This window comes from Perca fluviatilis, chromosome 4 (genome assembly GCF_010015445.1).
Source record: "Perca fluviatilis chromosome 4, GENO_Pfluv_1.0, whole genome shotgun sequence".
NCBI classification, from domain to species: Eukaryota; Metazoa; Chordata; class Actinopteri; order Perciformes; family Percidae; genus Perca; species Perca fluviatilis.
Window position 1 is genome coordinate 21,295,102 of NC_053115.1, and position 26,179 is coordinate 21,321,280.

Consider the following 26,179-nt stretch of genomic DNA (forward strand, 5'->3'; position numbering starts at 1 on the left):
TCGTTTAGCCTACAAACAAGTTTGTCCCGACAGCTCTGCTACTATTGTCTTCCCTCGTACAACGCCGTGTGACCGCGGCTTTTGTTTTGTGTCTCTGTGGGATATTTATCTTGTTTTTTTTCTGTGTGGATATTATCATACTGGAAGATACCAAAGTGGCGCTTGAAGGAGGTATGTAGCCTACTGCTAAACCTTAAGTTGTGTCTGACTGACATCGTTTCGCGTTTGTAGGATGAGAGTGCGCTCTTCCCCCCCCCACCCCCCTACGCTGCAAACTCAGTCAGTTGTTGTGAAATATTCAGCATGAAAATGAAGACAGCGTAAGACATAAGACAGGGCTCAAACAATATCCGCCTCGTTATAAGAAGGTTGACATTTCATTCACGATATGAAGCGGCACTGGCGGGTTCACAAACTTTCTCACGCCAAAAAAAGCCCCTTTAGCCACATGCTTTTCTCCAGGGATCTGGGGACATTTAGTTGTCTATCTGTAGAGCTGTGAGTGTAGTGGAAAGGAGTGAAACCTATCACTAAATGAAGTAGCGATACATTTCTTTCGTTATTTTGAATGGATACCTCCTAAAGGACCGACGAGGAAACACTGAGGCAGGCTGATACAGCACTGGTGGGAATAAAGTGGACGCACTTGCTACTAATAATAATCGGTTTCATTTTTGCCCGAGTTAGCCACGAGCTAACAGGACAACAAACCTGACATCTTCGCAGTTTAGTCTAAAGCTGCAGGACTGGTTTTTAATGATAATCTTCCTCTAAACGCTGTTTCCCTGCAGACATGAGGGGAAGGTATCTCAGGAATGCAGAAAGAGGGAAGAGAAGCGCGCTGGAGCGTTTTTCTTCACAAAATACCTCTCATAGCACAGCGCTGAAGGCTCAACACTGGAGGACAAAAAATCCCAAAATTCGAAACATCACAGGAAGGTTATAAATACAACAAACTATAGGACAATAACAGTAGGGCTGTTCTCGACTGAAGAAATTCTTAGTTGACTAACACTCATTTAATTGTATCGACTAATCGATTAGTTGATTTAATCGACAGATCTGTAAATCTTAGTTTCTCCGCAAAGAGTCATGCAAAAGCACCACTTTAATTCTTGTGTTTACCAGAGATGTGCTCGTACGTTTCTTGGAAATAAGTCATTCAGCATTAAAAAAGCATAAAATATGACTAATCGACTAAAGAAATCTAAGTTGACTAAGACCAAAACGACCGATTGGTCGACTAATCGACTAAGAGGGAGCAGCCCTAAATAACAGTGAAGAAGTATTATCCCCAATGGAGCAATAGGCTACTACAATTTAGAAATACTATAATACAAGTAAAGTCTTGCATTGAAACTTAAGTAAAAGTACATTAGTATTATTGGCAAAGTGTAATAGGTATCAAAAGTACTGCTATGATTATTCGATTAGTTGATAAAAAAAAAAAAATCGACTATTTTGATTATTGTTTCATAAAAAAAAATGTAAATGCCAAAATGTACTGCTTCCAGCGTCTTGTCACCTTGGGAAATTATGACATTTATAGACCAAATAGTTAATCGATAGTGAAAATGGTTGTTAGTTCCAGGCCTGATGTTATAGCTATGTGCAAATATAAATATCAGGGAAGACTGTATTATACTTAGGCAAAGCTCATGTTCAGCTGCGTGTGTTAAGACAATGTTAAACACTGATGCGCTGATAACTTTAGCATATTTTGTTAAATGGTTAAGATTTATATTTTTCAAACTATGCTTTGCATAAAAAGTCTCATTTTTGGTGTGTGTACGAAAACTCAGGTATTGTATTTGTTCTGGTATTGACAGATTAAATGTTACCGCTCTGGGGGGAAAATAAGACCTAACACGCGCAACTCACAGTGAAACTTTGAAGACTGGGTGCTGGATCCTTAATGTGGATAATAATATATAATATATTTTATATACTGCATTATTAAGCTTTATGGGAACAGTAGTGATTTTCTTTGTGATTGTAGTGACAGAACAAATATTAACTTAGTTTTTGTATTAAATGCTACATAGAGAGGAAAGCCCAACCGCTCTCATGATCAGCACAGTACCCTCCCCTCTGTCCCACAGGTATCCAAGCATGGAGACTCCACTCGATGTTCTGTCAAGAGCAGCATCATTTGTTCATGCAAATGAAGAAGAGAGTAAGTTTTTATCAGACTACCAGTACCTCTTGGGTTTGTGTGTCAGAAGATGATTTTTCTCCCACTCTTTCTGTCTTTCTGTTAAAAGGTGCCCTGTGGACAAATGATTTGTATGATTGCAGTCGCGTTACATATCGATGAAGTGCAACGTTATGTTCACCCATAAGCCTTGGCCCGGTTTTCTGCCATAAGACAATAGGCGTCTTTGTGCTGTGCAAGCTTGCAGTTGCAGCAGGCAAATAAGACCAACCACACTCAACTGCCATCAGCACTGTTTTTTTTAGCTTGGATGTTTGCTTGTGTTAACCTGCTTTTGCTAGAATCTGGGTGGGGTAGATTGCTGTGTCATTATCTGTCTTTACCTCCATTTCAGTTTCTTGCTGTCTCAGTCTATTACTGTCTGTCTCTGACTTTGTGTCTGTGTCGCTGTTGATCCCTCTCCATCTTCTCTTTCATACTCTTCTCAGTCTCTCCACCTCTCCTGTCTTCTTCTGTCTTTTATTTTCTCCTCTCCTAATCATGTCTGAGGACTTCTGGCGTTGCTGAATAAAACCCTTCTGGATTAAAGGTCCCACATGATGATCATTTTCAGGTTCATACTTGTATTTTATGTTTCTACTAGAACATGTTTACATGCTTTAATGTAAAAAAAAAACGCTCATACTGTCTCTCTGAATATACCTGTATTCATCCTCTGTCTGAAACGCTCAGTTTTAGCGCCTGTCTCTTTAAGCCCCCCACTGAAAAAAAAAACAGTCTGTTCTGATTGGTCAGCTTTTCCGGTTCTTCCGCATCTGCGCTCTCAGAGTCGCAGCACCATCATTGCGGCCGGGGAATGACTGTAACTGCAATATAGTATAGTTGTGACATCACAACCGTAAACAGTTTCTGAATATGGGCTGTTTGCATTTCTCTGTAGATTGAGAGTTTTGATACTTTCACAGTATTTATATAGCACCTTAACCTGCTTTATAACCAAAAAGACATGGAAATCTCACTTTTTACAGTATTGGTGCTCTAAGGAGAAATGGCCAATCCTTGTCTCTCCACAGCAAGCATAGTTAAACCTACGAGGACAGTTTACATTCAGTGGATATACCACTGATAATTGTTCTGCACTGTTTGGAGCTGGAAGTTTGGTTTGTTGCTTTTAGTATTGTCTTCGACACCTTAGCAGATTGTATTTCATGTATTTAATAATTGCTCTCTGGCTGTGCAGCTCTTAAACTCAATGTACCGTTGTAGAGCAGTGACAAACAGATGGATTTGTGATTGGTTTTTATTTTTTATTTTATTTTATTTTTTTGTGGAATTTAAAGCTCCTCAAGCATCAGGGAGCATGATTTGAGCTGTTAAAGGAAAGCCAAATAACGTACTTAACTCTGTTAAGATAAACGAATATTATAATTTGGTAGAAGTGCAAGCTAGCTGTTGTTACAACCATTTCCATACAATTCTTATATAAGTTGCTTGTCTTTTCAAAAATGCATGCTAATTGATCATCTTGGAGTGTTCTCTCTATCTATCTATCTATCTATCTATCTATCTATCTATCTATCTATCTATCTATCTTATCTATCTATCTATCTACACATACATACACACACACACAGGAACGTTTTAGATCTTCTTTTGTTTTTTTAGATAGTGTTAATTGGTGTATTGAGAGACTGGGACTATTTAAAAAGTGCTTCGGCTGTAACATCTCCCATGTCACCGTTTTTTTCCCATAATGCTTTAGCTTGAATCAGCCGAATATCAGCATCTTTGCACTTCTGAGTAAAATGGCATGGGAGCTCTTCTCCCCTCTTCCTCTGCTCCCTCGCTCCCCTGCAGTGTTTTTGTGTTTTCCTCTTCGCTGATGTCACTTTTTGTTGTGGGTCTTGCAAAGCCTCATTGTCCAAAAACAATGCCCTCGACCCCTTTTAAAATGGGTGAGTCAGCCAACCTACTAAGCCGGTCAACCAACAAGCTAGTCTGCCAAACTAGCAACGAGTCATTTAGCCAACCAGGCCAACAGGCAGTTGAGTCGTAATCTTTGCCTACTTGTATGCATTTATGACCAGCCTTTGTCATGCGTGTGCAGCACTTGATACCAGAGTACAGAATAGGAAGAGGCTTGGCAACAGCCGCTCTAAAACTCGGAAGGACCAGGTGGGGCTTCGGGGCTGGTGCTACAGTTCACAACATTAAGAGCTAGAAATAAAACAAATTGTTTAATTTATTTAAACCACACTCCAACCCATCTCTGACGAAATTAATTTCTCACAAATTACACAAATGCTGTCTTGAGGGAAATTAAATTACAGGTATAATTGGTACAAGGTCACTCTGCTTGGCTTCAAAGTGGTAAAAAATATGCTACAGTTATGTCTCAAAATAGAATGGTGGCCTTGCCCCGGATTAATTAAGGTTGCTTGAATATAAGGGTTTAAAAATAAAAAGTTTTTATTAAAATTTGGTTAAACCTTTGGGATTTGTTCTGCTTTAAAATAATTAATTTCTGTTTGCACACATACTACTTGTAATGGGTTGATAGCAGCAACAAGGTTGTGTCCCCCTTATTATAACAGTTCAGTTTGATACACTTACTAAAACCACCATAATCCAGATGAGGGATGACGGGAGATGTCGGTGATCGAATCGTTTATTATTATTATTATTATTATTATTATTATTATTATTATTATTATTATTATTATTATTATTATCATGCGCTCATAGGAAACAAGCTTCCGCAGGGAGTAGCAGTGAGTGCTTTTCAGTCTTTTTTAATTTCTTGTTTTAATGCCATTGTACGGAAAAGTGTGGACGTTTTTTGTCAGAATTTGCTTGATTGAATGAACATATACAAACAAGTCAATCCCTCTTCATTTCACCATCTCTCACACACACACACACACACACATACACACATACACACATACACACACACACACACACACACACTTGAACACACACACACACACACACACACTTGAACTCACACACACACACACACACTTGAACTCACACACACACACACACACACACACACACACTTGAACTCCCACACACACACACACTTGAACTCACACCTTCTGCCTGGAGGGCAAGCTGTCTGTGAACAACAATAATCACAGGCCTTAAGTCAAATGGTCCTGGCCTTGACTATAATTACACACAATCTAACTGTGAAGTAATCTGTGCCTTTTATATTTAATGGTAAGTGTGGGGAAATGCTTAATACTTGCCGCCACCCCTCCATAGCAATTTTGGTGGCTACTTGGAGTGTGCTCCACCCTTCCTGGAAGCAAACCTGTATTTGAGATCAACCTTAAACGGTCTGGATTGGAACTACAGGCCCAGCTCCAAGGACCGATCGAAATATTTTTGTTTGTAGCTTAGTGTTTTTTAGAATATAGCATGTTGTAGAGTCATTTCTTTAGATTTAATGTGAATTTAGAGACATTAGTCAACAGGCCCTGACTGGCGACAGGGTCTTGGATGTTAGATCAAAGACGGCCTTTCCAAACGGGGCCGGTGGTTTAGAGCCCGACTAAAGAGATGGAATATAGACCTTTTTGTTTCTGACAGGAACCACAACAAAAGAAGGACTGGTACCAAGAGAAGGTGGTTGGCTGAGATCTAGACAGTGCCCTCTGCTCTACTTCTGCACATGCATAGATACACATATGCTGAAATCCCGGTTGTTTGTTTGGAGAAAAAACACACACACACACACACACACACACACACACACACACACACACACACACACACACACACACACACACACACACACACACACACACACACACACACACACACACACACACACACACTCTAACATAATCCCCCCTTCATTGTTATAGTTTCCATGGTTTGTTTAAACACCCCCTGTCTTTTCCTAGCTGTCAGTAAAGGGAAGTAGTCCATTAAAACAGACCTTTCTATAATCTTCTGTTTAATTCTTGCGCTGAATACCACTTTAAGTGGGTATTATATACTGTAGATTGTGGACAAAATAATAGGAACACTTTACAGTATAATACATTCTGATACAACAACACAAATTGCAGCAGCAAAAATAAACAGTGTTGATTCAACCTCAGTCTTAACAAAAACGGAACATTCTGATCTTAAATGTATCAAATTCATTGCAAGGCTTTATTGGATTGTGTAATTTTGCCTGCATGTTCCCGTAATTTTGTCCATCCCCAGTATAAATATCCGGTCTTGGGTGGGTGTAAATAAATATGGTCATTACTTTCTAGTAAATACTTGATCCCAACTGTCTAAATCTGATCAACACCATGTTAATATTGAGTTAAATTGTCTTTAGCAATAGACAGGTGATTCATCTGATTTACAGTTTAATCATATGCAATGACAGGTCAGATTCAAAACTCTGACTCTGCTTATTGAAAGCACTGGTTATGACTGAGCAATTTAGCTGTTTTACAAAATTGAAATCAATGTGATGCATGCAGGATTTCCATCCCTTTCATCTACATTTTGATGGAGGGCCTATTTAGGGCAACATTTAAACAGTGTTGTAGTGTCTGTGTTCATAGTTTGTATGTTCATAGATTTTATGAAATCGGATTTTGACATCGGGCGGGCAGGCAAATGTAATTTGATCAATGTGATCATGTTCTGCAGGTCCACACTGAGGTGGACCAGATTATCTGAGGTAATCCAATCCTGTCGTTGTCCTAATTTTAAAGGTGTATATGATTGAACTACTGCAAGCTTGATTAATGAGACATTTTAAACTTTTCAAGGGTGGTGTGGTAGTCCTCAGTAAGAGAGCAGTCAAAACTAGTCAGGGCTTGTCGATGCTCAGTGGTGTATAGTCAGATCAACACGAAAGGGAAATCGGAGAGCTTGCATCATGGCACTTTGTCTAAACCTTGCTGGAGGCAAACGGTATTCTCAGTGGGAGGTAATTTGACCGAGGACTCATGCCCGTGGGTACTATGGGTTGAGTTTGTGTGTGTGTATGTGTGGAGCTTTTTCAGCAAGGAGTGAGTTTGCCCTCCAGCCTTTTTCTGACAGATATTTCTCTGTTCTTCCTGTGTAACATGACACAGGTGTTAAACAACTACACATAGAAGTGTAAGCATATGGTGAGCCGTATACCTCCATCTCTGTAACTCATCTTCCCTGTAGGTCTTGTTAAAGCAACACCAAAGCACTTTTCCTCTTCGGTCCCCCTACAGGTTGGAAGCGGAATTGTCCATTACCGTTCCCATTCGAACTACAGATCCGCTACCCGATCTGGCAAACTTGCATAGTGCGGTTATAGCCGATAGGCCCGCAAACCGAATGCAGAAGTGCCGTTGACCCTGTTACGAGTTGATGAACCACTGAAACATCATTTTAAAGTACAAAAGAATCTTTGGTGTTGCTTTAAGATGATTAGAAGTTAGAAGAACTATGACCTGGAAGACTGAGAACCCAAACAGACATAGCATGGAACCTAGTATTGCTTTTTTATGTTTACCCCTAAAAGAAGTTCACTATTAAAAGGTATGCTTTTTAAATTGAAATATTATCCTTTGCAACCTTAGCACTGATGCAATTTAGGCTGCCAATTAGCTCTTTTTGCAGGGTTGTTGTTCCCTTAAACAGAGCATAGCCCCAGTGGTACTTGTACTACTTTAATACATTCAAAGTAGAAACTGTGAATATTAAACAAATAACTAAGGCCAAGTGACCCATTCAGATGTAATATCACTTGTCCTGGCCCAGCTTGTGAGAAGTGCCGGTGCATTTCCTGTCAGTGTTTACTCTTCACACACAGTAAAATGAACTGTACTGCACTTTTTAAACTTCCTGTCCCAGTCTTTGGCAGTAAAGATAAAAATGGTGTCACTGATGCCCAAGCTGAAATCAACTGCAGCTCCATCTCTTTCTTAATAAATGTAATAATTCTTTGCACCTGACAGTTGATAAACAAAAACAAAAAAAATAATACTTTGAAATCCGCCTCTCTTTACTGATGTGTTATGTTAGTCCCATGGCACAGCTTCACTACAACCCAGTCTTTTTATTCTGTTCTCAGATCTGTATTTGGTGTTGTTGTATTTTACAGGATTATCACTGATATATTTGAAACATAGCATCAGACAAGGTGCTGCTTCCACCACTGAACATGAATTGAATATGTTCAATATGGTAAAAAAGAAAAAAAGTAAAAAAAGAAGTGTGTATCAAAGTCTGCAGCAAATAAAACCTAGTCAGTATATCAAACAAAATAGTTGGGGACAATGTGGAGTACACTGGCATTTAGTGTTGTGTATGCATCCTGTAGTTTTTTTTTTTGTGTGCATGCCATAAAAGCTGAGAACAGAGGTGTATTCATGACAGACTGCATGGTCTATTGTCTCAAACAACACCAGTGTTTTATTGCCAGTTCCCCAGTCAGTGCCTGTTGCCGTTTTATTGATAAATGGGGTACTATGATGTCATTACCTGTTAACGGTGTTTACAGTTTCACCTGCTATCAGTGTTGGTGTGGGTCAAGGAGTCTGCAGTAGATAAATCTTGGTTATCAGCAAAGGTTTTAGGAGTGCTATAATGATGTCATGGATGACTAGGTCAAAGTGTTGTACAGATGATGTACAAGGTAACTACAACGTTCTACTTTAACGCTGACTTCATTGTTACATTCCTGCTCTTGTTCTCTCACACCTGTTTTATCTCTTTTTTTTGTCATTGCAGAAGACATTTACAGTATGTGAGGTATTACTGTAGGAATTCTTCCCTTGCCCTTGACTGAGGCACTGGCTTTAAAACAGGAGTCAGTGCGCTGTGGGTCCACCGCTCTGCTCCTAAATGGTTAGGGTAGGAGAAATGATAAAGTATAACAACTGGTTGCACTGTAATCATTGTCCAGCTCTGTGATGGACAGAGTTGACAAAAGTCTGTAATACTGTTGAATAACAAGGGGAGGAATAGTGTCCACAAGACAGGGAGTGGACTTTTCCCCCCCAAAAAACAAAGCACACTGCTTTGTTAATGTACAAAATCTTTTGATTTAATGGCTACATGACATTTTGCACACCGATCTTCCTCAGGGTCAAACATTTTTACTTTAACAAAGTAATGTATCTTGATTTTGGGGGGTGGCAGTATTCTGTCATACTGTGTTTGTTGTTATGATAATGAATTGTTGCTCAGTTCCAATCAATGTAAGAACATATTTAATTTAGCAGCAACCTTTCCTAAACTTGAGCAGTCGATTATTGGTAAGTCTGCTCATTTTGTGGACTCTTTGCTGTTATACTGTATCGTGTTGTTACATAATGTAAGTAACCTTTTTATCTTATTATCGGTAAGTGTTTTCACAACGTGGCAAAAGACAGAACATTTTCGCCCTTGCCTTATCCTGGTCTGAAAGTACTGAAACTGTAACCTACATACATTAAAATTTCATTTTATGAGTTTTTTTAACATTAATATGCGTTCCCCAAGCCTGCCTATGGTCCCCCAGTGGCTAGAAATGGTGATAAGTGTAAACCGAGCCCTGGGTATCCTGCTCTGCCTTTTGAGAAAATGAAAGCTCAGATGGGCCAATCTGGAATCTTGCTCCTTATGAGGTCATAAGGAGCAAGGTTACCTCCCCTTTCTCTGCTTTGCCCGCCCAGAGAATTTGAGAGAGAGAGAGACATCATGGCTTTCAAACGAGCAAAGTGGCAGTTGGTCAAGGCCACACCCCCACCCTCCACCTTCCCCCCCCTCTCTCCTCCTCAATAGCTACGGACACAGAAATGGCACATCCTAAGGAAAGCTCATTGTGGGACTGGCTCCAGTGGCTGTAATTCTGCACAAAGGCTGAATTTCGGGAAAGAGACTTCAGATACAGTATTAGGGGACCACTAAGGTCTATATAAAAGCATCCAAAGATCACCATGTCATGGGACCTTTTTAAAGCTAGAGTTCAACATTTTTGGAAATACACTTATATGCTTTCTTGCAGGAATGAGTGATTGATACCACTCTCAAATATGTCTGTTTAATATGAATCTGGAGCCAGTAGCCAGTTAGCTTAGCTTAGCACAAAGACTAGAAACCGGAGGAAACAGCTAGCCTGGCTCCATCCTGGAGTCTGGCTGGTTGCCTGGCAACCTCACGCTGACAATAAGACTGCAGGATGTCACTGTGCCAGCCCAAGAAACACTTTGATTACACTTTGGTTTTTGTGCAGATTAAATTGTTAACCAGTGAACTTCAGAGGTGCTGATAGGCAGTGTTTGTTGCCTTTGGACAGAGCCAAGCTAGCTGTTCCAGTTTTTATGCTAAGCTAACTGGCTGATAGCTTTAGCTTCATATTGAGCAAACATAAGTGTGATATCAATCTTCTTATCTCACTCTTGGCAAGAAAGTGAATAAGTGCATTTCTCAAAATGTCAAACTATTGCTTTAACAAATTGAACCACTATAACCAGTGTATATTTATTTATTTATAAGTGTATATTTAATTTATATCAAAAAGAAGTAGGGTTGTTGCAGGCATGGTCACTCAGCAATCATGCTGCTCATAGAGATCTTGTAATGTAAAGTGGGAGTAAATCAGTTCAGTGCTTCTTATTCAAGATGAACAAAAAGCTGGTTGTGGGATGTGAAAGCTTTCCAGTCACTCCTCTTGTTGTCTTATCCTCCTCCCACATTCATCTCTCTGTGCTCTGGATACACTTCCCTCTGCAGTTTAACTGACTCTGACTGCTGCACACGCATGCACACAGGCACTTATGTCATTGTCACTGCTTTGTTAGTGTCGTGGTTCCGTGGGCGACTATTATGAATCAATGGGCAAGGGGCCACCATGATCACAGTATCAAAGGTCAAGTGTCAAAGGGTCACATTTGCAAGTCACAAGGTTAAATATATTCAACCCTTGTTTCCAAGCATTTCTGTTTTGCACTTTGATTATAAAAAATTTAAGAATTTTTGTTATTTTTCTTTGACACGTACATTTTTTTTTTTTCTTTCTAAACAAGAGAACAGTTTGGGAGACTATTGTCTGGTTTCTAAATGAGTTGTTTGTAGCTATAAAATATGTGGTTTAAGTGATTTACTTTCACCGGTTGTTTTTTGTTCCATTTATGTTGAGATATAAACAGTAAGTGATTTCTTTTTTTTTTTTTTTTTTTCTCCCAAATGTGGTTTGTTAAATTCCGTTGTAAGGCCTTCCTTGTCGCTGCAAACTCCTTTTATTGGCCTTGGCCTGGTAGGGTGCAGAAATCCATAGGTATCCTCTGGTACACTGTGTGCCCCACGCTGAAGCTTTTCAATTGTCAGCAAGACGTTTCACTGTAAGGCATTGAGGTAGATATCTGGGGCCTAATTTATCATAAAAAAATTTCTAAATTCGGTCTTAAGAATGAAATTTTGTATGTGCTTAAGTACAAATCGTCATTTATCAAACGCGCGCAAGCCAATTGTATGCACGTCAGTAAGTAATCAATCTTGATAAATCCCACCTATTCTTAACGACCATGCTCGTTCACGATTAGGCCGTTTGCATTCAGAAACGCCTCCAATTAACTGTATATGCTAACAAACACAGATGTTCACAAGTCATTTTTGAGAAGTCCAAGTCGAGTCTCAAGTCTTTTGCAATGAGTCCAAGTCAAGTCTCAAGTCTCTGGCCATCTGATCTGTTCCTAACACTGTATTGTTAAATCTTATGAATTCAAAGCATGTCCTGTAGCTACCATCCATACAGTATCAAAATCGATTAGGATAACTTTATGGGGTCTACTTAACACATCCGTCTAGCCCTTGAACCTGGTGAAATATTATCCTAAGTCTGTCACATCATATGGCCTGTTCCCAGCATTAGCACAACACTTTGCGATGGTTAGCTTGTTACCTGTGACGATGCCTGATGAAGTTGTTGATCCGGCCACTGTTTACGAAGTTATTGAAAGCAAAACCAATGACAAAAGGCAGAACTCCGGGAGGATTTGCTGTCTCCATCGTCAATGCATTTTTTTATATGTGAGTGCGCGCACATGCGGCATAGCGCATGCGTTACGTTGCACATTATGTCAAAGGGCAGGGGACGTGCTGTTCGCGATATTACGAATCCCACTATGGCCACGCCAAGACCCGCCCTTCAATAGCATTTATTAGCCAGGCGTCCATGAGAATGCAAGGTAACGTAACGTAACGGTCCTATCCCCTGACCAATCGGCTATCCTAACTAGAGATGGCCCAATGCCAGTTTTTGCTTCCCGATACCGATAACTGAACTTGCGTATCGGCCGATACAGAGTACCGATCCGATACCAGTGTGTCATTTATTTTATTATGTTTTAATAACTATATACTACTATCCATGTATGGATGTGATATTATTTCTATCTTTGTTGTCTGTCCGGCTCAGGTTAAACTCTTTGTGAAACATTAACAAATACAAACAATGAATGCCACAGAACTTTCTTTTATTATCCAGTTTGAGAGTGTCAGTTATAACGGAAAAAGAACATAAATAAACTATAACGTACATTTTCTTTAGGGCTTTATTACGTGGTATTGGATCGGTGCATAAACTCCAGTGCTTCCCGATACGAGCGTTTTAGGCAGCATTGGAGCCGGTATCGGAACATCTCTAATCCTAACCTTAACCACTCGAGGTTAAAGGCCTAACCCCGACCAATCGAGATGCTTTGTAGGGCGGGTCTTGGCGTGGCCATAGTGGGATTCGTAATTTTGCGTGCAGCTTGTCATACGTTTTCCCAACGTATGTACAGTACAGGCCAAAAGTTTGGACACACCTTCTCATTCAATGCGTTTTCTTTATTTTCATGACCATTTACATTGTAGATTCTCACTGAAGGCATCAAAACTATGAATGAACACATATGGAATTATGTACTTAATTAAGTGTGAAATAACTGAAAACATGTCTTATATTTTAGATTCCTCAAAGTAGCCACCCTTTGCTTTTTTGATAGCGCTGCAAACCCTTGGTGTTCTCTCAATGAGCTTCATGAGGTAGTCACCTGAAATGGTTTTCACTTCACAGGTGTGCCTTGTCAGGGTTAATTAGTGGAGTTTTTTCCCTTATTAATGGGGTTGGGACCATCAGTTGTGTTGTGCAGAAGTCAGGTTGATACACAGCCGACAGCCCTATTGGACAACTGTTAGAATTCATATTATGGCAAGAACCAATCAGGTAAGTAAAGAGAAACGAGTGGCCATCATTACTTTAATAAATGAAGGTCAGTCAGTCCGGAAAATTGCGAAAACTTTGAATGTGTCCCCAAGTGCAGTCGCAAAAACCATCAAGCGCTATAACGAAACTGGCTCACATGAGGAAAGGAAGACCAAGAGTCACCTCTGCTGCTGAGGATAAGTTCATCCGAGTCACCAGCCTCAGAAATTGCAAGTTAACAGCAGCTCAGATTAGAGACCAGATGAACGCCACACACCGTTCTAGCAGCAGACACATCTCTAGAACAACTGTTAAGAGGAGACTGCGCGAATCAGGCCTTCATGGTCAAGTAGCTGCTAGGAAACCACTGCTAAGGAGAGGCAACAAGCAGAAGAGATTTGTTTGGGCCAAGAAAGACAAGGAATGGACATTAGACCAGTGGAAATCTGTGCTTTGGTCTGATGAGTCCAAATTTGAGATCTTTGGTTCCAACTGCCGTGTCTTTGTGCGACACAGAAAAGGTGAACGGATGGATTCTACATGCCTGGTTCCCACCGTGAAGCATGGAGGAGGAGGTGTGATGGTGTGGGGGTGCTTTGCTGGTGACACTGTTGGGGATTTATAGTATGCCTTTCAAAATTGAAGGCATACTGAACCAGCATGGCTACCACAGCATCCTGCAGCGACATGCCATCCCATCCGGTTTGCGTTTAGTTGGACCATCATTTATTTTTCAACAGGACAATGACCCCAAACACACCTCCAGGCTGTGTAAGGGCTATTTGACCAAGAAGGAGAGTGATGGAGTGCTGCGCCAGATGACCTGGCCTCCACAGTCACTGGACCTGAACCCAATCTAGATGGTTTGGGGTGAGCTGGACCGCGGAGTGAAGGCAAAAGGGCCAACAAGTGCTAAGCATCTCTGGGAACTCCTTCAAGACTGTTGGAAAACCATTTCAGGTGACTACCTCTTTAAGCTCATCAAGAGAATGTCAAGAGTGTGCAAAGCAGTAATCAGAGCAAAGGGTGGCTACTTTGAAAAAACTAGAATATAAGACATGTTTTCAATTATTTCACACTTCAGTGAGAATCTATTGGCGTTTTTCCATTACATGGTACCTGCTCGACTTGACTCGGCGCACTGTGCTTCCCTTTTCCATTGCAGATTTTAGTACCGCCTCAGCGTGGCTGGTCGTCATAGCGAATGCTGTGGGCGTGGCTTGGTAGCGTTGCATTCATTGACATATGGTTGCATTTCCCCCCCGACTCATTTCTTAGTTCTCCTTCTCTGTAAACAACATGAAATCAAGAAGATAGTTAACTTTCACTGCTCCAGATTTCCCACTGTGGTCAGAAAGAACAGGGGAGACACTTTGTTTCTCTCACTATATGACTCTAGAGTCACTACTCGCTGCGGAGCTAATCGCCGTCACTCTCTCACTTCTCCCTCGCTCACCAGCTCCCCACACACACATCACACATGCACACACCAGCGCACAAGTATAAACATCAGGCCACTTGTATGCTACGGAGAAAGCTCTGCGTGGAGCCTCCGGCAGCAAAAAAAACACTGCTGGCTAAACTATTTTAAAATGCCGTCTCTCGCTAGCAATGCAGTGACGATTCTTTCCGACCAGTCGGCAGCCTGCAGGTTTTCACGTCACCTTCTCGGCTCGCCTCAGCTCGCTTGGAACCTCGACTGAGGAGGTACTAAAAAAAGTACCTGTTAGCAGGTACAAGGTACTTTTTTTCGTAATGGAAAACCAAAAAAGGCGAGTAGAGGCGAGGCGAGTAGGTACCATGTAATGGAAAAGCGCCATATAATGTAAATAGTCATGAAAATAAAGGAAACGCATTGAATGAGGTGTGTCCAAACTTTTGGCCTGTACTGTATATGTGCCAATAAAAGAAAATAGAAATGCATGAATACATTTAGATTGAAAAAGCAATAATTGCATGAAAACAGGTTGTTGACGAGTCTCGAAGCTCGAATCCGAGTCAAGTCTGAAGTCTTTTGGGTCGAGTCGCAAGTCAAGTCTGAAGTCAGCTGTTTGTGCGACTTAAGTGAGACTCGAGTCTCCATCTCTGGTAACAACAAATCCCTTTTATTAACCACGTGAATGTGTTTTTTTCCCTCACTGCAATAATGGCAAAGAGAGCAAAGAAGAGGAACTTCTCAAACAGAAATAGAGGTACTGGTGGATGAGGTTGAATCCAACCAACAACTATTATTTTGTTCACTCAGTGCAGGATAGATTAAAAACCAAAGAAAAAAATGCTGCATGGGAGAAGGTTACAAATATCACGAGCCAAATCCAGCAGTACATTTTTGGGGAAGCGGTACCTACTAAGAAAAGCCACTCTGTGCCCTCGCCAAGCAGATCAGCACGATCTTTGAGTGCAGTTTGCCAAGTCTTCCCATAAAGCTATATAAGCCATTGCACTATATTTCAAACATTTGTCACAGCTGTCTTTTATATGGTTTGACACCAATTAGGCAACTTCTCTGTTTAAAATTAGATAAATGACTAATTGAGTGTTTTCTAATAAAAAGGAAACAGGACATACTGTATGTGGATGTTGATTGCGTTATGCATACTGTGACACTCTTAAATGCTTTTTATTTGTAGTATCGCTATTCTACCACTAGATTCTGTTTGTAAGCATGGCCAGACCTGTTCTTATATTTACACACATTCCTAAGTCTAAGTACAAGTTGGTAAATTCCACACTGCGTGGCAATGTTCTTACGCACTACATCCGCACACGTCTGTTCATATGCACGGTTGATAAATGAGGCCGCAGGTCTTTTAGTCTAGAACATTGTTGTATGAAGAGTCCACCACACTGAACAGACCATGTTTTTTTCCTGTACCTGTACATAAAATAATCCTAAACTGCCTGAGTCAAATGGTCAGGTTTGTATGGGTCCTTCCTTACCTGATAACAGTGATTGACTCTTAATATTGGCTGGACTGAAAAGAACTCATGTCCTACATTTGCTCTCAGTAAATGCCACGCTTGCTGGTCCCATACCAGCTCTGCTGTCTTAGCGAGGGAACATTTTCCTCCAGAGCTGTGCTGACCACACATACTTTACATTCCTCTCTTTTTGATAGCATTCGCCATAGTTACTGAAAATGAAATGAAAAGCCTCTCACAAAGAAAAGGTTAAGCTTTTATAGTGCTAAAAAAACATATTCCTGCTGAGACATACTGGGTTTTCTTTGGAATGACTGAAGTCAGTTGCTTTGATTAATGAGTCAAAGTTTTATTTATACAATATGTGAGGTATTCAGAAATGTATTTATCACACAACATAAGAGATTTAGAGTAGTTTCAAAGAACAAAGTTTCAAGGTGATTTTGTCCAAGAATGTATATTCCTTTGAAGAAGATACGAAGGGTGGTACATGGTAATACCTGAATTGTGAACATACTCCTCTCAGAAAAGTATGTATTGTATCTGTAGTCTCGGCATCCAGTGATAAGGTTGTGTTGAGTACATCTGAGCATGCCGAGGCTGTATCCAGATACAGATGCAAAACATGAGTGGTAATGGCACAGAGCCTTCTGTCCCATATAGGAGCTGTTTTGGGCTAATAAATGATAAGTCCCTGTGGTTAGTTTTTTAACAGCTAATTGTTAGCATGGCAAGAATATGGCCACAGGTCCCATTAGCCTATGAAGGAGTACAGATAATTTTATATTACCAGAAATAAGATCTGATTGGTTATATATTTGAAATGCTTGAGCTTCATTTACAGTAATTGGCATCAAAACAGACATCAAATTCTTTCTTATGTCGAAGTTGGATAACATTATTTTTCCAAATTTAATTTAGAAAGTCTGAATGTTGTGTTGACAAAACGCGTCCCTACTATGCACAAGATATACTCTTCACCTTCCCTGCATCTCAGGTTGCTGCTCAGAAAAGATTTGCATCTCACGATCAGATCTGAGTTGTGTTCCAGGCGGTTGCATACTTGTAATAACACAGTATATCTAACCTTGCACCGCCCGAGTGTGACAGCCAAGCCACTGTCTGCCTATTGTTTGTTTTGTTGTTTGCAAGCTAGGAGGGAGGAGGAGGTGGAAGGAGGGAGAGCACTTATGATTGGAGACGGAGAAAGGAAAAAAAGATTTGGAGAAAAGAAGAGGGTCAGGATGGCCATTTAACATAGGCTGCCAAGGTATTATTACATTGTGAGAGAAGAGCTTTGTTAAATCGATAGAGCAAGGAGTGCAGACAGCATTAGAGAGGACAGAAAAAAGAGCAGATCAGTTTGAGAGAAGAGTGAGACAGTTTGCTCAACAGACAGTAGGACTTGGATGACTTAGATGTCTTGGCTGCAAAAGAACACTGCCATGTGTCTATGTTGTTCATATTCCAGCTGGATAAAATATGTGGACTCTGATGGTTGTGGCTGAAAGCTGGTGTACGCTGATCACGGCTTGGGACTTTAATAAGACTAGAAGAATTATGCTATGATATCAATATTTATATGAACAGGCCTCGGAGGCAACTGACTCTAATCAGTAATATGTGATGCTATACTGATGTACAGCATTGAGTTACTATATTGATAATTAAATGGAGGGTCACTAATACAGACAGTAAGAGCCAATTAGTGCCTTTGGTATAAATAGGAACCAATCTTTGTTTCCTCGGGTGCAACCCGGAAGCACATACAGTTTTTTAACACACGCACACAAACACCACAACACTACACAGGCATACATACAAGCAGTGATTTGTCTGGAAACCCAACTAAGATCTCATGGAAATAAATGGAACCAAAGGTTTTAACTGCAAATATGACTTGGACTTTCATTGATCAAAAAGGTAAAAAGTACATCAATTACTCTACCCATGGAACAGCACCTCGGGGGCTTAAAACTTGGGCTTAGCCTCTACACAGACCAAACTCTCACAAGGCAAAGCCACACTTAATATCAGGGAGCGTCCTGTGGCCTAGTATTTAAGACCTGTAGTTTGCCATATAACTGCAAGGTCTGTGGTTTGATTCCGACCAGGGGTATTAGTATCTAGTTATCTAGTAGTCATCTAGTATCTATACTAGGCATCTAGTAGTCTGCACCTAGTTTTTCAAGAAAAGAAAATCCAATGACATAGTGGTTAATATTAAACAAAACCTTCAGATTTGTTAACGTCTGGCAGCAGGATTTCCACCTTTCATGATACACACACACACACACACACACACACACACACACACACACAGACACACACACACTGACAACAAAGGTGGGAATGACGAATAGCTTCACTTCCACATAATCACCTGTTGTTATCATTGTTTCGGTGCAGCAACCTGATCTTTCCTCCTCTGGGAGTATGTGTTGAGGATCTTTTTTTACGCAAACACTCCCAGGAACCTTGTGAAATGGTGTCTTGTTGCTGCCCTGTTGACTTGTAGATGTTAAAAATTGTGGAATGCCAACCTATAGTATCATAACTTGTAATGCAGGTCTCTCCTACTCAGGTCTTTGTTGACATTATATGTGTAATCAAACTTCACAGCCTCAAAGTTTGTGTAAAAGTCACAGTAACCGCCCTGATACCAAGAGCTGAGACAACACGTGTTTGAAGGGATCAACAATTCATTATGTCACCATGTAAACAAAGCTTGTAATGGTGTGGTTGTAGTTCAACAGAGGGCACCATAAAGTCATTGAGGACTTATTAAAGATCGTGTTTATGATAAAGTTTAAGGCCAACTTAAGAATTCTACAACAAAGTTTTATCCTTTTTTTATTTATTTTCAACAAGGCATAAAGATAGTTTAGTTAAGTAAATAAATGGAAAGACTGAATTCAAGGAAGGAAGCAGGAAAGGTGAGAAAGGCAAGTTGTTGTTTTTTTAACACTACCATCATCCTACGGCCTTTTATTCTGTCAGTGTTTGTGTCACGGCACTGGAGTGTGTTAATAAAGCATGAGGATGAATCACCACCTGTTCTGTGCGGTGTTGTTATCCAGACACACCCACTCCCTGGAGAAGCCTAGACCTGTTCAGAGAGACACACAGCACCGCAGGACATAGGTGTGGTAGCGCCTTGGCATGATAGATTAGATAAATAAATAGACAGGCAGGAAGTAAGGGGGATAATGACAGGAAGGCAGGAATTCTCTGCTGGAGAAGAAGGGCAATTGTATACCCACTAAATGAAAGAGGAATGAATGGGGAAGTTTATTGATGGATCCTGTGAAACTAAAGTTCAGTGCTCCAGAGTAGAAATCAAAACTGATTAACGAGGTCCAACTTTCAGAAGTTTTTTTTTTTTTTCTGTAAGGACAGAGAATATTACAAACCAGTTCATTAATTAGTTCACTAGTCAAATTATTCATTGGTAAAATGAGGTTTAGTGAGCCAATGATGCTTTTCCACAAAAGTTTGCATTCAATTACATGCATGGTTACTTGCACAGCCTGCCTTTCCCTGATAATAGCTGACATCACTATAGGTCATCAGCCCAACAGCGAGCTCTCTACTTCTGAGTCATGCTGATAAAGGCAAGTTGGGGAAACGGTGAGGAGAAAAGGTTATTACCACAGTAGGCTTAGTTATGTATAACAACCTGTCCCTATGGTAGTAAGAAGTGGGGTTTCACCAAGTTGTGTAACCATTAATCTCCTTATACAGTACTTAATTCAATCTTACAGCATGCCAAGCCAGAACAAAGACACAGTGTTAGAGACTGTTTCCCTTTTTAAGTACATGAAGTCAAGTGTTTGTGATAATTTTAAGACAGTGAATCCAATGAGTACATTGAAGCAAATGCAGCCACAGGGAACAAATTATGCATCTAATAACCAGAAGCAAGACTCAGCTAAACTGATGTATGAATGTACATGAAAATATCTCTCTTTTTAGTCTCTTTTTATTCATGGTGGCTTCATTAGTTATTTTTATAAGCATGCCTTCCATTGTTGTAAAATATAGAAGGAAAGGGTCGTAGTCTTGAGTTGGTCGTTGTGGTTGTGTTTTCTAATTCGCTGCACGAGAGACACAAAGTCTGAGCAAAAGTGAAAAGACAGACTGGGTCAATTTTAGGCAATTTAGAAACCAAAGCACAGGTTCAGAATCGAGATGACATTTTAGCTATTCTAACCTTAAAGGAATATGCCACCGTTTGTTGAAATAGGGCTTATCACGGTATACCCTGGCTGTAGATAGGTGGGCCAACGCATTTTTTGTCTCAGTGCAAGTTTTTTTGTCTTTTGTTGGCTCACTTTTACTCACAACATGCTAACCGGCAACATAGGATTCCATTCACTACGCTAAGCTAACTAGCGGCAGCGCTGCCGATGTTGCACCGGACTAAAACAATGCATGCACAAAAAATGCGTTGGCCCACCTATCTACAGCTAGGGGAGACCGTGATAAGCCCTATTTCAACAAACGGTGGCGTATCCCTTTAATTGTCCAAGAAGATTTTGGAGAGCTTTTAAGTCTTTATCTGCCTGTGGGAGCTCCAAAGAGCTGCCTCGATGCGCGGTCAAGGACGGATCTTTTATGTTGAATTGTATCCTTTTGCTTTCTGTTTTAGACTTCTAAAAATTGCTTCAGATTAAATTGATTTACCTCTTGAAAAACATTTTAACCGTACCCTATTTAATAATGACATTTGTTCTGTAATATATGGTTCATCATACGTTAAAAGGTGGAGATGTCACATCTGAATAATTTCAGGCTTAACTTGTATTGGAATCGCCTCTTGGTCACATTATATTTTGTGATTAACATTTTTTTATTTAATTATAACACAACAATGGACACATTATATTGATATTTATATTTTCAAAAATCCAACATATCCATTATCTGTCGGCAAATTGGCTCAAAGGCAGTATGGAGGCACCGGTCTTTTACTCTCTGTCTTTCATCTTCCACTCCAGAGAAACAGTTTGAAAATGTGTGAAGCTTTGTTAATGCCCCGTGAGGCCGTTGAGCTGTCTTATCACAGCTTTGTGGTTTATACTTCCTGAACAGTTTTGACACTGACTTCATAAAGCCTTCAACAATTTAATTTGGACTTTTCTACAACAATTTTTCTGTATGTTGTCTAGGGCTTAAACTAACGATTATTTTAATTGTCAATTATTTTCTTGATTAATCGATTAGTTGTTTGGTCTATAAAATGTCGAAAATTGTGAAAAATGACGATCAGTGTTTCCCAAAGTCCAAGATGATGTTCTCAAATGTCTTGTTTTGTCCACAACTCAAAGATATTTAGTTCACTGTCACAGAGGAATGAAGAAACTAGAAAATATTTACATTTAAAAAGCTGGAATCTGAGAATAATTTCTTTTTTTTCCCATTAAAAAAAATACTCAAACCAATTAATCAATTATAAAAATAGTTGCCGATAAATGTAATGGTTGACAACTAACCGATTAATTGATCCATCTTTGCAGCTCTAATGCCACACATGAAACAATATGAGTTGAGCAACAAATTTCAGTGTCAGGCTTCTTACTTTTTAGATGCACTGCTTTGAGTTGAGCCCCTGAGTTAGATGTAACCTGCAGCGCCAGCTGTAGTAGAATCAGTCACACTGAAAGGACTCTCTGTCTGCACTGAGACTTGATGTGTGTGGGAAACTGGAAACAATTACTTTCAAATAAGACAAGCCATGTTCCTTAGTTCTGAGCGACCGTTAGAGTGGAGAGGCCTTATATGTGTAATTGTGTGGTGTGAGAAAGAGAGTGTGTGTGTGTGTGTGTGTATATATATATATTTTTTTTTTTTTTTTTTTTATATATATATATATATATATATATATATATATATATATATATATATATATATATATATATATATATATATTAATTTGTGAGCTGTGTTTGAAGTTAGAGACCTGATAGTAAGACAGAGGTCAGCAAAGCAGCCATAACTTTACTTGACTTGGTCTGATAAATGTAATCTACAGTGCTTTTAACCTGCACGGAGCCCAGGATATAACATTAAATCCACCTGCCTGAAAGCTTTATCTCCTCCTTTTAGTTTTCTCATAATTTATCATCTCTCTTGCTGTTTTTCCTTGTTCTTTCCTTGTTGTATTTAGTCATGGGAGTCTTACCAAGGCAAAGAGCTGGGGGTGCAGTTATTTTGTGTATAACTTCTTGGAGTTGTCTTTGGTTGTTTTCTTTCTCTGCATGTTCATTTCCTAATTTGCTTGGATCTGGATCCCTGATTTACTGAGATTTGATCTTCATACACCATCTGGCTACAAATATTAGTCTGTTTTTCTCTGTCTTAATCTTTACTGATTAAGAAATTTAATTTAGGGCAAACACACGATAAAGGCTTTAATGACTGAACTGCCTCATCAGATAAATCATACCACAAAGTAACTAATTCCAATCTAACAGCACTCGACACATATATTGTATGATTATAAAGTATATATAAGCAGATGTAATTCAAAAGAATAAGTAATTCAAGGTTTGTATCCAAGCAAATTCTTATTGTGTCATCATCACATTTTCTTTTGACATGTGTTTTCTTTCTGAGTCATTTCTGTTGCTTTGAGTATATACATTTTAGCTTCAAAGCGGGGTCCAACCTATTGAGGTTGCAGTGATATCACAGGTATTTATTTCTTTGTCTGAGCTTTTCCTCCAGGTAGGTGTCACACGAAAACATGCACATGGAAAATGTGTGTTTGTGCATAATCTCACGTTCGAGAGTGCAGCCACACCCTGCTCATTGTGTTCTCACTTAAGTACACAGAGGCAACTGTTCTCTACTCTTTCCACACAAACCATGTTATATGATTACAGTCATATTCACATTCTATTAAGCTATGATGACGATACCCATTTACTTTTTTCATCCCCTTTCATTGAAACCCAAACCTCGGTATAGCCCATCTGAAGCACCAGGGGGCAGGAGAGAACCACTCTGAAACTGAGGAGACTTTACTGGGCCTCTGGAACGGTTTCTATCCATTAACATCAACACAGTGAAGTTTGTTTTCCCTCCATTTGTAAGACAACTATAGGCAATTTGAACATATTGGTTGTCATATTGCACATAGAATATATAAATCTACTTTTTTTTTCTTTTTCCATGTATAACTCTGTCCATATACCTACCAGAGGGGTAGTCTTGGTATAGAGAAAAATCCTAAATCTCTATATTCTACTCGGCTGTAAGAAGCCTGACACATTAAACAACTGTAGATTAAGGGGAAACCCCCATCTTTTGTCAAAAAAAGAAATGGTTTACAAGCAAAACTCCATACAGCGAAGCACAGTTTCCTTGCTTTTTACCTTCCTGACGTTTTCTTCTTCTTTGTCCCTCTTGTCACTTTTAAGTTTTTCCTTCTCTTTTAATTTGTCTTTTTATATTTCCCAGCTCCCTGCTTCCATATCTATAAACAATCACTGCATTATTCCCATACAGACAAGTTTACACTGACTTATCGAACTTCATAGCTTCTCTGCTATCGCTATAATATTCATGAAGGGATTCATACTCTGTGATAAGGTTATCAGTCTTAACGTAGGCCTACTTATATGGCACTTTTTAATCTTCTTAGTTATCACTTAATACCTATTGGGACATAGGCCTACATGCTGTACCTCAACTATGAGGTACAGGGCATACCTCCCTACAAATTTAATATGGGATTACTGCAGCTCGTTGGGTGTCTGGATGTGTTTTGAGAGACTGATCTTGTGCGTAAAACATCTCTGATATTTGAGGCGCTCCAGGGATTTAGGGAGCATGCCCAGTGCGCCCCTCTCAGCAACAGAGGAAACCACTGGTGCAGAATAGGAGTCATACCAAGCATAGCCTGCGTGTCAGTGCAGTCGACTTACAGCTGGCTGTGAGGAGAACTGACGCTACTCTTTTTTTTTTTGTTGTTCTATCACCGCGATACATTTACCCATATAAAAAAACTTGGTGTCAATCCTCTCCGCAGGGTTTTATTTTTTTAAAGGTGGTTTCTGTAAAACTAAAGTTGGAGGCTGGGCCTTTTAGCTTTTTGATCGTCGCTTGAGAGGAGAAGAAGAAAAAAAGCTGGTCTTCTTTTTTAAAAACTCGATAAATGCTACTAACGAAAATGGACCTGTTGAACTACCAGTACCTGGACAAAATGAACAACAACAACATTGGCATACTCTGCTACGAAGGTAAACTGTTTTACCTTTAACTGTTTGTTTTTAAAACCTCGAAGTGCCCGTTGCTCTTAACGCTGTGAGTTAACGTTAGCGACGTTGTCGAAGTTTTCACTCAACTTACTTTAGCTAGCTTTCATCAAGCCTTGCAGAGAAAAGTTGTAGCTTTTAACACGTTGATTAATTGAATTTCTACGCGACTTATGAATAATAACATTTCAACGGGTTGAACTTGAGCCCACTTGTTCTTTTTTTTTAACGTTACTTTTTTACGTTACTTATCTGAAAACTGGAAGTGTATTTATAAGTCGGTCATATCATTTTTTGCAGCTATTGACCGCTTCCCAAAAAGAAGACCTGGCTAAAGATTGAGACCAAAGGCTGACTAATAGACTTCAAGTGAATTGCATGGCTCTCCTCCAATGCTTACTAGTTGCTCAGTTATTCATACTTTTTGCTCTCCATTATTCACATCAACGTCTTGCATTCCTAACTGTGTGCTTATGGTTATGTATGCCCTTAGTTGAATCAGATTGTGACAAAGTCTTAAGGATAGACCGTGTGTGTTGTTTAATGATTAGACCCAGTGTCTTTTTGATAGGGGCTGGGATTTATCTTCTCATTGCTCTCATCTTCTCAGTGTGGACTAAAAGTTATTTCTAGCATGAGCAGTATAGGATTTAATGTTATGAACGTAGAGCAGAAGCTTCCATGTATTAACAAAGTGACTGACTTTGGGAAAGTGTAACTCCAGTCCTGTGCTCTGCAGTTAATGCTCCCATGTCAGGCATAATATCCAGTCTTTATGGAGGCTAAATGCAAGTTCCTTCCTCTGTCCCTCTGCCCCTGATTTCTATTGCAATGTGCAGAATCAACTCCAGTGTTGGCAGGAAAAAAGTCCACTGAAGTCAGAACATGAACTGCAACTAATGATCTCTTTTTAAGCAAGGTATTACTACACAGGACCTAGTTAAAAAAGACAGTTAGAATTGTATGACATAATTGTTTTTGAAGGTGGTGACTATACACTATACACCCTCCACCTATTGTATATACTTTGACTATACAAAAGGACAAAGGAAAGGATTTAACATTTTCATGATAAACTGATCAGCAGGCTTTTTTTCTCTGCTGGGGAATAGCCTACTATCCTCCTACTGCTGCTGTGCCACAGTTAGCAGCTCCTCTCTACATGTAACATATAATGAACTTTTAATAGCACTCCTATTAAGACTGTGTGACTGAAAAGCATTTTGCAGTTTTGCAGGAAGGGTCAGAGAGGCAGGTTGCCAAGTGCCATTTTACAGAAGCAGGTAGAGGGAATATGTTTTTTAAAGTGGTTGAGCATGTGATTATTGTCTTTGTCAACAGAGTTGTGCTTTTGTCTGTTTATAATGCTTTGAGGGGGGGGAGATGTGTTGCTGTAATTTCTGTTTGAGAAACTGTTCTTGCTTTTTAGGCATGTGACTTTTCAAGTTTTGCTCAGGAGTTTTGGCACACATGCAATTTTTGTGAAATTTCAGTAATGGTAGAAGCTCACTCCTCAGTGCAGTGATGGTGTTGTAGATAAGACTACCCCTGGCCTGGGATTGAAGCCAGCCAGAAGGGTTTTCTGTGTCACTTTTAAGCTTAATCTTTCTCAGGTTTCAACATGTCTATCTCAGTGAAGAAAATTACATGAGTGACGAGGGGAAGCACATC

At 39.8% G+C, this 26,179-nt stretch overlaps 1 protein-coding gene across 2 annotated transcripts in view; it reads left to right on the forward strand.

Moving 5' to 3' along the window:
• Positions 1 to 26,179, forward strand: part of vgll4b (vestigial-like family member 4b) — a 48,607-nt gene continuing 22,428 nt past the window's right edge. The window contains exons 1-2 of one of the 2 annotated variants that reach the window (XM_039796865.1): positions 1 to 171; positions 2,103 to 2,176. In XM_039796865.1, coding sequence (XP_039652799.1) covers positions 2,113 to 2,176 — 64 coding nt within the window. In that variant the 5' untranslated portion in view covers positions 1 to 171; positions 2,103 to 2,112. Of the gene's footprint in view, positions 172 to 2,102; positions 2,177 to 24,147; positions 24,494 to 26,179 lie in introns of those variants that run through there. The other variant, XM_039796864.1, reaches the window with a different exon arrangement.